General features: G+C 37.2%; 1 protein-coding gene across 1 annotated transcript in view; it reads left to right on the forward strand.

The window, feature by feature from the left end:
* The first annotated feature begins 2,032 nt into the window (after positions 1–2,032).
* PALMD (palmdelphin) overlaps positions 2,033–14,332 on the forward strand; it is a 55,605-nt gene continuing 43,305 nt past the window's right edge. Inside the window, exon 1 of the mRNA XM_060026138.1 lies at positions 2,033–2,344. Within this exon, the coding sequence (XP_059882121.1) occupies positions 2,300–2,344 (45 nt within the window). The 5' untranslated portion in view covers positions 2,033–2,299. The remainder of the gene's footprint in view (positions 2,345–14,332) is intronic.

Here is a 14,332-nt window from a genome sequence, read left to right on the forward strand (position 1 = left end):
TACTGCCTTCTAGAATATAAGTTCCAGCAGAGCAGGAATTTTGTTTATCCATGTATCTCAAACATCTAGCACAGTACCTGACACATCATAGGGGCTCAACAAATGTGTGCAGAATAAATGGATAACAAATGCTGAAAATTAGCAATTATTAGTATTATCAGCTAAATAAATGAATAAACACATGATGATCCCAATCAGTTATTACAGTTTTGCTCCCTCCTAAATTCCCTGATTCTCTTATTTAATCTAGTCCTCCCCTTACACTAGAAAACACTTGGGTTTTCCCATTACAGAAATGAGATTTAAGAGGTAAATTGGTTTTAGGAAAAGATCCAGACTAATAATTGGATGGCTGCCATCTGTTCTGAGCAGCAAATATGCAATTCTGACTGAGATATTTATCACTACCGCTCTCTTGTCTTTAATTTCAGCCAGGATCTGCAGATAAACAAAATAAAAAATTTTAAAGGTTTGATCTTTTAAGCTTAAATATCCATCCAATAGCATTCAAGCTTGGCCCACACCTGGTCAATTCTCCCATTCTCTAGTCTCCCTAAATGTCCCTTGAGGATGTATGAGTAAAGACAAACTACACTCATGTATGACTTCAGACTGTGGAAACTGGTGAGTTTCACCTTAGGGTTCTATGGTAGGGTGACTTTAAATGACAATATGGGGAAATCTTTTCTCACTAGGGCCACAAAGGTCACCCAGAGGAGATCCCCACAGAGTTCTAACTAAGGGGTTTATAACCAGCTCTAAGTGTTCTGGGAGCTAGATGGAGGAGGAGGCTGGGGGCTCAACTCTTTCTCATAACGACTGATGTAACCTTCAGCCTGTGTTTCACCTTGCCCTGTTTCTTGGGCAGAACTGATAAATGGCTATTAGAAAGTCCAGGTTCCAATCCTGGCATTGCTACTTATTACCTGTGTGACAAATGACCTCTCTGAGCCTCAGTTCCCTCATTTTTAAAATAGGGCTAATATCGCCAGCACCTTGTAAGAAATATCCAACGTAAAACATTTGCCTATAGAGAGTACTGAACAAATGTTAGCCATTATTATTACTGATATCAATAATGCAAAGGAAATAAGAACATCTGTTCAATGTTTGGGGTGTCCTTTTAACCTCTTCAGCTGAATGTTGATATGAAGGTGCCTGATAGCATCTAAACATGTAACAATGAGGTAGATGGTAATTAGGATTTATTACATCAAAATTTAATTAAAGAAATGGTAGGGGAAAGAACAAAGTCAGTCATAAAGCTTCCCAGCCTCTGCTTTGACCTAAGAGTTTCGCTGGACTTGACTTCCTCTTTCTAAAGGGCCAGGGAATACTCACATGGTGTCAGACTACATGAGTTACAGAATGTCTCATCACACTTTCAAAGTCTCATTCCTTTCTATTGCATAACTGGTGAGGTCAAGATGGGCAACTTTCTGAGTGTCATTGCTGAATAGGATCCAAGAAAGAACTGCATTCCATAGAAATCCAAGACAAGAAATAAGGGAGGGTGGTGCTTGACATTTAAACCACACTGAACACAGCCGGTGGACCAAGTTCTTAACAGAGTCACGTTAATGCCTTTAATTTCTCCATGACCTAAAGATTCCAAAATTTGAAACAAACTGCTGAAGTAGGAGGGGAAGGGAAAGGCAAGGGCAGCCTGACGTAAGTTTACCACTATATTAAATTCTAAAGTTACTCTAGAATTTTGTATTCTTATCTAAATGCAATTAAAGGAAGAAAGGCAAGCAAGTGACTTGACCCAGTCAAGGTAAGGCTTTGTCTTTGCAACTCTGGAGGACAGTACAGGTAAACAACTTTGTACAAATACACACAGACCCCCACATGCAGAGATTTTCTTGTGTGTGTCTAGAGCAGAGGCTGATTAAGCACTCAGTGCATGGGCTTCTAGCGCTACTCCTAGGAAAGAATGAATTGGGTAAGGAACAGTTAATAAGAAAATGTGCCTTGCTAACTGTGCACATTACAACAAAGAGCTGGCAGCTCCTGAAGGAAAAGGGCTTGTACGGCTGCCGTTCAAACTTGTCAGTCAGCCCGTGCTAGCAGCCTCAGCGTCTGCTTCCCCAGCACACCCTCATTACATGTGTCTGGCCTGATCTGTACATCTGCTCAGAGACGCTCCTGCCGAGTCGGGGATTTCTGCTTTTCTCCACCGCTGCCAAAGCGGATTTCTCCCTGCTTCTCTGTCACCTCCACTCCTCTCCCCAAGGAGGCTCCTGCTTTATGGTAGTTTTGGACTTCCCTCACTGGCTGCCTGTCCTTGACTTCTAGAATGGAAGAAGCTGAGCTGGTGAAGGAGAGACTCCAGGCCATCACAGTAAGTCTTGCATACAGTTATAACTCATGGAGGAGGTTGCTCATACAAACAACAGAAGCGTTGCTAGCTGCCCCGGCCGCTGAGCCCCGTAAGTGGAAAAACAGAACTGTCACCTTTCATGGACGACGGGTCTCTGCCACTCTCTTAACCCTGGTGACCCTCTGTAACTCTTGGTTTTCCGAACCTGAGTACAGGGCAAATGTTCTTGATTTCCACAAAAACTGTGCCTATGTTTTAAATAGCAGTCAGAAGCTTTTAAGGCAGTTTGGTTAACCTTCTATGTACCTTAAAAAAAATGCAGATTTTCCTTAAATTTATATTCAACAAACAGTAGATCAAAAAACAGATCCCTAACTTGGAAACTTTTTTAAACAATTAATTCACCAAAAAGTTAAAATCTTTTAAAAGGAGGAGAGAAAAAGAAATAAAACAAATGACTTGAAACTTTTTATTTGTAGTTGTGGAAGTGTGTCCAGAAAGCCTAACAAAATTAAAATGAATGTCGTTGTATTTAAGCTAAGCATTAAACAAGAGAAAAGTAGGTAAAAGCATGTATCAGATTAATTCTAAGATATCAGTTTCCAGCAGAGTCACAAACTGAATAAGATCCTGATAAAGGAATGCAATGCATGCAATGCAATGGATTTGGAAAATATTTCGTTAATACCGGGAAGGAGAATAGTGCATTTTTTATGTTTGTTCTGGGAAAGAGTCAAAGTGTGAAATGAATTACTTTCCTTAAATGATCCAGCTTTTTTTTTTTTTAATTTTCCAAAATCCTCTATTTGGCAATAACCTGGAAATCTCTGGCACAATCACTTATCATTAGCTACAACTTATAATTTTTTTAAAGAAAAACCACTTTGGAAATCAACATCCCAATTTTTTCAGCATTTTCTGCCACTGAAATTAACCGTCAGGAGTACTTTTTAAAAACTGATGCATAATATCACAGATGCGGATTTATTAATTTCAATGTATATTGGACATTACTATCTATAAAAATAACTCTTCATTGCCTTGTGGAAAGAAAACTGACGCAAAATCAGGGTGGGTAGAAAGATATTACTCTTTGCTCTTCAAAGTCCCACAGCATAAATTATTACTATGCTAAGCCCAATTTAGAATTTTTATTAGAAGGATACAATGTTTCAGTTCCACCCAGAAAGATGCAATAACTTGAAATATTTTCTCAGCCAATGGTTAGGAACCAAAAATCCACAGATAAAATTGGCACTTTTCCATAAGACAGTGTTCTCAAAATGTCCAACTTCTAATTAGTACATTTTCCTTTCAGAAAAACTTGGTTTGGATTATTGTTTGTTTTGCTTTGTTCTTTTTTGTTGTTAAACTCAGCCACCATTTCAGCTGTCCCGCTTTAAGGGACAGGAACTGGGCCCTGCTCTGTTGTTTTTGGCGTGGGCCTTTTAGGTTACAGCTGTTGTCTAAAGGTTACTGTATTAGACTGTGTGACTTGTGTGGGCACAAGCTCCGCTTTTCCTGATGCTTCCATCTCCTAATTAACTAAATTAAATCATGTATCCAATGAAATCCACAAGTAGCCCCTTGTTCCACATTTTCCTTTTTGAATCACAGCCCACCCTTGCTTCCACCCTTTTTACACCCAGTGCACCTTACAACTCGTACTAAAGTGCATGTGTTCTAAAGGTATGACTGCATACAGTTGTTCAGGAAAACTAGGAATTTTCACAGAGGGTTCCAAATGCAAATAGAACTAGAACAAAAGTCATAATGCCTTAAATGCCTTACAAGCAGACAAGACAATAAATAAGTTCTTGAATATACTGGTGTGTGTTTTTATGATCATTTAAAAAATAAAATAAAATAACAACTACTTTTTGGAATATTTCATTAGCTTAACCATATCCCATTAGAAAGAATTAAGCAAATCTCCAAAGTAAAATCACAAAGTAATTCTATTTTGGAAGTAAGATACTTGTATAAAGATTGTAGAGAAAAAATTGAGAAGAGTTTGTGGGAGCAAATCTCCAATAGTGTACACCTCACCAGACTAAGTCCAGTCACAATGGTCACCACCTAAAAGGAAAAAATGGAGCAGTGGTGTGTCCATGGAAACAACACATCCACTCATCTCCCCTGAACACCCTGGGAAATGCCAGCTTTCTCCACCCTTGCCTTACGCAGGAAGCCACCTCAGCTATTGCCCTTCCCCCTGGGGAAATGAAAACACACAGTGTCCAGAGAGTTTGCAGGGATTGTTTCACTTTTGGAAGTACTTAAAATCTTCAAAATCTCTGACCTAGACTAAAACTCAGAGACAATATCCTAATTTTAACTGTTTTCCTCTTATTTCCCTACACTGAAATAATTTTTATATACTTTATAAAATCATAAGACAAAATCAAAATCATAAGACAATTGCCCAATGTAACCCAACACAGCAACTCATAGGCACTTTGTTAGAAAAAATAAAAAACTTTTGACAGTCTAAGAAAGATCTATTTGATTATTATACTAAAAGTTATCCCTCCAATTCCTGGCTGTGTAATGAAATAAGCTTCACTGTTATATTTATTCCACATGATTTTGAGTGTCCAAAAAGTCATTATTTCCACTGCAAGGAATTTAAAAAACAAATGTATATGCTTATAACTTGACAGACTCAAGTGCCAGTCTTATTGTTCCTCTTTTTAAAAAATCAGATTAAGCGTAGTAAGTAGATGGAATGTGACACCAGGCTCTCAAACTGAAAACAAAATTACTGTGATGGTGACATTCATTTCTCATATCAGTAAGTTGAATTTTAGATTAGTCAGAAGTCCTTCTCAAAGACTTTAAGAGGGGGAATTCCCTGGCGGTCCAGGGGTGAGGACTCTGTGTTTTCACTGCCGAGGGGGTGGATTGGGTTGGGCAACTAAGATCCCGTAAGCCACAGGGTGAGGCCAAAAAAAAAAAAAAAAAAAAACTTAAAGAGAATAAAGGCAAAATTATGAAAGTACACAGAAATGGTTTAAAAGAAGGCACCTCATTTGGGTATACCAAATATGGGTTATATTTTGTACACTTACTCTCATGTTTCTCCTTCATTACTTTATCCATGTACAGGCATACCTTGGAGATACTGCAGGTTTGGTTCTAGACCACTGCAATAAAGCAAATATCATAAAAAAGCGAGTCACACAAATTTTTTAGTTTCCCAGTAGAGATAAAACTTATGTTTGGACTGCATAATACTATTGCATAACATAATACAGTAGTATTATGTCTAAAAAATAACGTATGCACCTTAATTAAAAAAGACTTTATTGCTAAAAAATGCTAACCATCATGAGTCTTCAGCGAGTTGTAATCTTTTTGCCGTAGTAACATCAAAGATCACTGATCACAGACAAAGAAATACTGTATGTTTTCACTTATATGTGAAATCTAAAAAATAAAACAAACAAACAATTATCACAAAACAGAAGCAGACACAGAGGAAAAACTAGTGGTTACCAGAGTAGGGGGAGAGGTGAGGGGCAAAATAGGCAAAGGAGATTTTAGATTAAATCTAAAAAATAAAACAAACAAACAATTATCACAAAACAGAAGCAGACACAGAGGAAAAACTAGTGGTTACCAGAGTAGGGGGAGAGGTGAGGGGCAAAATAGGCAAAGGAGATTAAAGGTACAAACTATTAGGTATAAAATAAATAAGTTACAAGGAGGTAATGTACAGCACGGGGAATACAGTCAGTATTTTATAATAAATTTGTATGGAGTGCAATCTATAAAAATATTGAATTGCTAGGTTGTACACCTGAAACTAATATAATATTGTAAGTCAACTATACTTCAATTTAAAAAAAAGACTGCTCACAATGAAAAAAGCCAAACAAAAAGATCCCTGATCACAGATCACCATAACAAATATAATAATAATGAAAAAGTTTGAAGTATTGCAACAAGCAGCAAAATGTAAAAGTGATCAAATGCTGTTGAAAAAACGGCGCCAATAGACTTGCTCCGCGCCCGTTGTCACAAACCTTCAAACTGTAAAAAAAGAGAAAAAAGCAGTATCTATGGAGCGAAATAAAAGTGAAGCACAATAAAATGAGGTACACCTGTACCAACTCTTCACTTACTAAATTAATGGTCAAAGTATATCTTAGCCAAAGAGTTTAGCTTTCAACTCTAAGTGGAAAACAGGGTACTTCAAACTAATTAAATAGTACATTGATTAAAAGGTCTCTTGAGGCTTAAGTTAGTACATAGTGTTTTAACAAATAGCGGATTTTGATACAAAAGTAGAGCTACTGAAGTAGGTGATTGGAAATGTGCTTTGAATATCACTGGAACTGATAATACCAATGTCTCCAGCGTTCTCAGAAGAGTGAGATGAAGGACTGAAAGAGTTATCCCTACAGGGTTCCTCTCTGGAAGTAAACATGGTCCACACCAAAGAATGATGAAAAGGTGCAGGTAAATTTCCCTCAGAAAGAGCAAGATCCCCTTATGACCACTAATATCCTATACTGCTCACATCCTCCTCCAACAAGGAACACGTTTTCTTGTCTCCACTCCGATGGTGACATTAGAAAATACTGTTACTAAATACCATGGGGAGACTCAGACTGGAAAACTCCTAGATCTTAAACTGGCTAGAGATCATAGATTCACAAAAATAGGACTGTTTGGGGTGAGGGGGTTGAGCTCAGAAGAATTCTGAGAACTAGAAGCAATGTACAGAGAACAAACCAGCTGAGGAGAAAGGGGGTAAGAATAAAGCTGATATTTTTACTCTTTTCAAAGCTTAACCTTTAATGTTAGAAAGGCATGTTATCCACTCATTCTCTCATTCCCTTTATTCAATTTATGGTTATTGAGCACTTACTCTGTGCCAAACCTCACGCATTCACATTAAAATAAGTGAAGAAAAGGGAATCAGGAGTGTCAGGAGTGGTATGGGATGGGTTGCAATTTGCAGTAGCATGGTCAGGATGGGCCTCATGGAGAGGGTGACATTTGATCATAGATGAAGGAGGTGAGCTTGGTCAAAAGTTAGACAACAGCAATAATCACAAGGACAAGCACCTGCCTAGGACTGACTCCTTTTGGTAATGAACCACTTAAAGGCCTGATGCTGGAATCTGAGCAACAGATTTGCGGCCAAATCTGCTCATGACGCAGAATTATCAAGAGCTCTCACATTTCCCCGGATCCACTCCCTATTTTGTTCCACTCCCAAGGAATTTTTTCTCGACTTGTAAACATAGGAATGTAGGAGGTAGAAAGCTCTTTACATAAAACAGAAATCTACCCAATACAAAAGACCACTATTAAAACAATAACATAAATACACACAGGTTCTATTAATAGTTACTTCCTCAGCACGTTTCCTCTCACTAGACACCCCACCTCATCTCGTTCTCTTTTTTTTCAATATCTGGAATCTTCTAACACTTAATAAAACAGTTAATGACCTCAAAGCAGGACCTGCTACATAATTTGTGAGGTCCCGTACAAGATGAACATGTGGGGATCCCTGCTCAAAAAGTGTTCAGAATTTCAAGGTGGTAACAGCAGAAGTTTAAAAGCATTCAGACTAAACACTGGGCCCTTCTGAGCATGGTGCCCTCATGTATGACTTCACAGGTCACATGTCCAAGAAGCCCAGGCTGCTGGCCAGGTACATTTTTTTTCCCTGTTCATTCTTCCTGTACAAATGAGAGCATGAAAACAAGTGCAAGCCAGCCTGGATCTTGACAGAAGTTAGACCTTAACATGTGTTTGGATCGCTGTGTTATTTAGAGCTCTAAGGACTCCTTAAAGTAATAATGACTAAAAGGAAGCATAATGAACCATTGTTCCACTGTACCTCGCGGTTAAGACAAAGTTACAGGAAGAGTTCCCAATTTGTCATGAGCATCCCAAGACATTCACATAAAGATGGTATGTGGAGATACAGGAATCTCCTAAGTAAAGATGTCCTGTGCCACTATATTCAAACAATAAAACCTCCGCACAATTTTCCACAGTGCTATACTGAGATTACATGTTTCTTCCAGAGAGGGAAAGGTTTCTTCAAACAAAAGTACTATACCACATTTCTTTGCCAAACATAATAGCCCACCCACAAAGGAGACCATGTGATGAGGTATAATAATTTTGATAGCTTATTAAGGAAACTGCCTTTTGATAACCAGGGGTGGTTTTTCCAGTGTGCTACAGAGCGATAATGCTACTTTGCAAAGTCCTCTACTGACAAGGATCCCCACGAACTTTCTCGACATTACTAGAGGGTGAAAAGGAAAAGCTTCTTTTATAGAAAACTGTGATTAAAACAAACCAGAGAGTAAGTCTAACGAGAGTCTAAACAAGTACAGCATAGTTCAGGCTAAAACCAAAACAGAGCTTCCATTTCCTAATCTAAAGTCTCAAACTACCTAGCTTCTCTTGAAATAAAATAAGAATATTTTAATTTTTAATTTATTTAAATGGCAGTGGTGTCATTCTGGGGAGCTCAAGAAGTTTCCTCACCAGGAACCCTGTGACATGTCTATTTTTCTAAAACACCATAGGAGCAGTTTGAGTGAGATCTGAACTTACGGTTTTTATGTAAAACCCCAGTGACTGGATTCACTCTAACCATTTCAGACATAGAGCCAGGTTATTTTCTGAACCTCTGGCTTCTGTCTTAAGCATCAAGTTTTCAATGTGTAACTGCATCAATGATTGATATGGGGTGATACAACATGTTAAAAGGAGCTACAAGAGCTACTCAAAATCAATCTATGCTAACAAATATAGATATAAAGACATATCCTAAGCACAAGAATTCTGCGATTAAAAATAATAATAACACCAAACTCCCAGTCCATCCCTCCCCCATCCCCCTCTCCCTTGGTAACCATAAGTCTGTTCTCTATGTCCATGAGTCTGTTTCTGTTTTGTAAATAAGTTCATTTGTGTCACATTTTAGATTCCACAAATAAGTGATATCCTATGGTATTTGTCTTTCTCTTTCTGACTTACTTCACTTAGTATGATAATATCTAGGTCCATCCATGCTGCTGCAAATGGCATTATTTCATTCTTTTTTATGGCTGAGTAATACTCCGAGGTATATATGTACCACATCTTCTTTATCCTTTCATCTAATGATGGACATTTAGGCTGTTTCCATGTCTTGGCTATTGTGAATAGTGCTGCTATGAACATAGGGGTGCATGTATCTCTTTGAATTATAGTTTTAGGAGTTTGGGGTTAGTAGATGCAAACTATTACATATAGAATGGATAAACAACAAGGTCCTACTGTATAGCACAGGGAACTATATTCAACATCCTGAGATAAACCATAATGGAAAAGAATATTAAAAAGAATATATATATATATAAGCTGAATCACTTTGCTGTACAGCAGAAATTAACACAACATTATAAATCAACTGTACTTCAATTTTTTTAAAAAAGATGGAAAAAATAGGGCTTCCCTGGTGGCGCAGTGGTTGAGAGTCCGCCTGCCGATGCAGGGGACACAGGTTCGTGCCCCGGTCCAGGAAGATCCCACATGCCGCGGAGCGGCTGGGCCCGTGAGCCATGGCCGCTGAGCCTGCGCATCCAGAGCCTGTGCTCCTCAACGGGAGAGGCCACAACAGTGAGAGGCCTGAGTACCGCAAAAAAAAAAAAAAAAAAGATGGAAAAAATAATAACAGTTTGGGGTTAACATATACACATTACTATATATAAAATAGATAACCAACAAGGACCTACTGTGTAGCACAGGGAACTATCCTCAGTATCTTGTAATAACCTATAATGGAAAAGAATCTGAAAAAGAATATATATATATAAATATATATATATATAAAACTGAATCACTTTGCTGTACACTTGAACACATTGTAAATTATACTTCAATTTAAAAAATAATAATAACCTATTCTTGCATAGCATTTAGACTTTAAAAATAAAAACAAAAACTTTCACATTCATTATCTCATTTGTCCAAACAGTCGTATGAGTATTTTCAAAAGCAGATGTTGCCATCCCCATTTTATAGGTGAAAAACCTAAGACCAAGGAAAGCTAAGGGATTAGTTAAATAGTAGAAAATGGCAGAGTCTCTGCTCATAACATCACAATAAATTCTAGTAAACTTCAAAACCATAAACCTCACCCTTGTTCAGAACTTCCTCTGTTGTTCACTCTTAATAAAGTTTGAAGTGGAACAAAGAGAAGAATCTATGGAAGTTCTACTTCATGTAATCCCCTTTTTTAACCCAAACCAGTCCTTCACACCCTGAAGTCTCCTCTCCTCTTCCCCAGGCTGATAGGAGTAGAAGTGGGAAAGGAAAGAATGTGATGCCATTGCAGAAGCATTTGTTATTGCTTTAACAGGATTGGGACAGAATCATTTTTCGGAGCATCCCATATTCTAAGCCTCGGTTACCTTCTCCCCATCCCACTTCCACTACATAGTCTCTTCCCTTCCAGCCAGGATTTCTTAAGGCAAAGACATTGTTGCATCTCTCACAGCTCCCCCCAACGCTGAGCTCCACATTAGCTGGAGCCCAAAAAACCCATTATGAATAAGTGAATGAGTGAATACCATCAAGCTGAAAGGAGGGAGACGGCTAATGATTGTCCACCCAGCTAACAGATTTTTTTTTTTTTACTGAAGACATGGCCAAGTTTACCATCACCCTTTGATTATTCAGGAGTTTGTTTTGTGTTTATCCTTGTTTTGTTTTGTCACAATTCATTAGAACAAACAGGAAAGGGTAGACAAAGGAATAAAAGAGTAGAACATAAACCACATTCTATTTAGAGATCTGTCAGAATTTGTTGTAAAGCTGGGAAAGAAGACTAAATTTACTAAATAAAATGAGGCTTAGAAAATTTGTGCTTTTTAATTCACCCCATAAGTAGCAGTGATAACTACATCCAATTCCCATGGCTAACATATGAATTAGGGTTTTTCAAAGCTAAATTCAGAAATAATCATAGGACCAGGAGAAAACTTAGAGATTTCATCCACATTCCCATCCGCATTGTACCATGCTCAAGAGATGCTCATCCAGTTTCTCCTTGAGCACTTCCAATATCAGGTGGATTAATACCTCCCAAAATACCCTATTCCATTTGAGAACAACTCTCTGTGTTAAGAGTTCTGACATAATGTGGCAGAATCTAGTTTCCTTTAACTGCTTCCCAATCATGACTCTAGCCATTGAAGCTGTACAGCTTTATTTTCTTGATTTCAATCATTCCTCATATCACAGGCTCATTCTAGACACTCTTTTAAATGTCAGTGTCACTCTTAAAATTTGATGCTGAGAGTTAAACAGAACACTCTGACCAGTACAGAGACCTTACTGCTATAATTTCCCTTGTTTGGCTAATCGTATTTCTACAGATATATTTGGGAAGTGATAAGGAGTAGTATAAGGAGCATTATATTTGGAATTATAGAAAATTAGGATCAATAGCAATTCCAACACTAGACCAACTTTATGACTTGGGGAAGCTGATAAACTCTCTGGTCCTCACTTCAGTGTCTCTAAAATTAATAATGAATTAACCTGAAAGCTCAGTATTCAGATACACAATGAATATACAAAAATCAATAGCTTTCTGAAAAACAATAATTAGTCAGAAATTGTAATATGAAAACATCCCATTCCTGATAGCTACATTTTTTTTTAAACTGTTGAAACCTAAAAATAATCCTATTTAGAAAATGTGCAGAATTTATATGAAGAAACCTTTATGTTTTTATACCTACTAAGGAACTGTGCAGGATATATATAGTGAAACTTTACTAAGTGATATAATATATATGTCTAGAGAAGCACACCATTCCTTGAGGTAAAGTTTGAATACAAAAAAGCTGTCATATATTTTCAAATTTATTTTAAGCTTAATGCAATTCTGATCAAAATCTCTAACGAGGCATTCTTGTTCACTTCTGATGGCACCATGAAATTGCTAAAACAGGATGATTTGGCAATTGGTAAAAGAAAACTCAAAAACTGTTTTACCCTTTGACCAAGAATTTCATTAACAAGGAAATTTATATAAAGAAAAATAAGAGATGCATACAAGATGGATTCCTAAGATGTTCATAGCATAATAAAATCCTTTCTTATAGTATATAGTACAAAAGTGGAAGCAAATTCAACGTCCAAAAATAGGCACTAGTTGAATAAACACAGTGCAAATATATATGTGTGTATATATATGCATGTATGTGAAATAGAATAATGTGCATCCATTAAAAATAATTTAGAGGGCTTCCCTGGTGGCGCAATGGTTGAGAGTCCGCCTGCCGATGCAGAGGACACGGGTTCGTGCCCCGGTCCGGGACGATCCCACATGCCGCGGAGCGGCTGGGCGCGTGAGCCATGGCCGTTGAGCCTGTGCGTCCGGAGCCTGTGCTCCACAACGGGAGAGGCCACAGCAGTGAGAGGCCCGTGTACCGCAAAAATAATAATAATAATAATAATTTAGAAAACTATTTAATGACATGGTATATCATTATGTTCATGATATATTAAAAAAATAAGATTACTAAGTGTGTAACATACAATTCAAATTTTATATGAGCTATAATATATCATGCAGATGTAAATCATATATAACAGTAGCGATCTCTGATTATCTCTGGATAAAGATAATTACTATTAGAAGTAACTTTTAAAATTCCATCAGGGTGTGTGGTTTTTTTGTTTGTTTGCTTGTTTGGTTGCTTGGTTGTTGATTTTTTTTTTTTTTTTTTGGCTTGGTAGGGAGTGATGAAGCATAAGGAATTGGTTGAGTTTTCAATTTAGTTTCTATTGGAATGTAACAAAATGATTCCAAAGTCCAACTGGAAAAATAAACTACTGCTACTAATTAAGACATTTTAAAGAAAAGCAACAAAGGAAAGCTTGCCCAATAAAATGTTAAATTATCTCATTGGTGCTACATAGTACCAAAATCTATAACTAAAGACACTATACAGATAACCTAGAGCCAGGCCCTAATGTACATTTTTTTGTGTGTAAATGATAAAAGTTAGTAAATGATAAAATTAGTTAACAAAAAAAGTAAATCAATAGGAAAGAATTCTTTGATAAAACTTCAGATTTAGTTTAAAATTTGGGGAAAAAATATTAGACCCTCAGCATTTACCATAAATCAAAATTAATTAGGCTGGATTTAAGAGTTTTTTTAAACTCTTTAGGAAACTGGAAGAAAATATGAGTGAATAATTACTGTATCTCAGATAGTAAAAGATATTAAAAACATAAAAGCAATAGGAAAGGGCTTCCCTGGTGGCTCAGTGGTTGAGTGTCCTCCTGCCGATGCAGGGGACACGGGTTCGTGCCCCGGTCTGGGAAGATCCCACATGCCGCGGAGTGGCTGGGCCTGTGAGCCATGGCCGCTGAGCCTGCGTGTCCAGAGCCTGTGCTCCGCAACGGGAGAGGCCATAACAGTGAGAGGCCCGCATACCGCAAAAACAAAAAACAAAACAAAACAAAAAAACGCAACAGGAAAAATCTTTCAGTAATTCTAGGAACACCATAAATAAAATTTAAAGGCAAATAGGAAAAATTATTTACAACTAGTATGGCAAACAAAAGGTTACTATTCCTAATTCAAAGAGTTCTTACAAATTGTTGATTAATTAATAAGCTTTACCCAAAAATAGGTAGGCATCACAAACAGGAAATTTTAAAAAATAAATAATACAAATAGCCAAGAAAATTATGAAAAATATTTGACCACACTAATATCAGAAATCTGATTAAGACATCAAGATAAGACACTATTTTTGCTCTACTTATATTGCTAAAGGATCTTTTACTTATAATATTCCTAATTAGAGTGAGGTAATGGGCACTGTTTTGCAGAAATATAAGTTAAAATAACTCTTCATTGAAGTTCTTTTACCAATCCGCATCAAGAATTTTTAAAACAACCGTACCCCTTGACGAGCTAACTAAATTCTAGGGACCAATAGTGAGGAAATAATCAGACAA

Source organism: Delphinus delphis, chromosome 1 (genome assembly GCF_949987515.2).
Source record: "Delphinus delphis chromosome 1, mDelDel1.2, whole genome shotgun sequence".
NCBI lineage: Eukaryota > Metazoa > Chordata > Mammalia > Artiodactyla > Delphinidae > Delphinus > Delphinus delphis.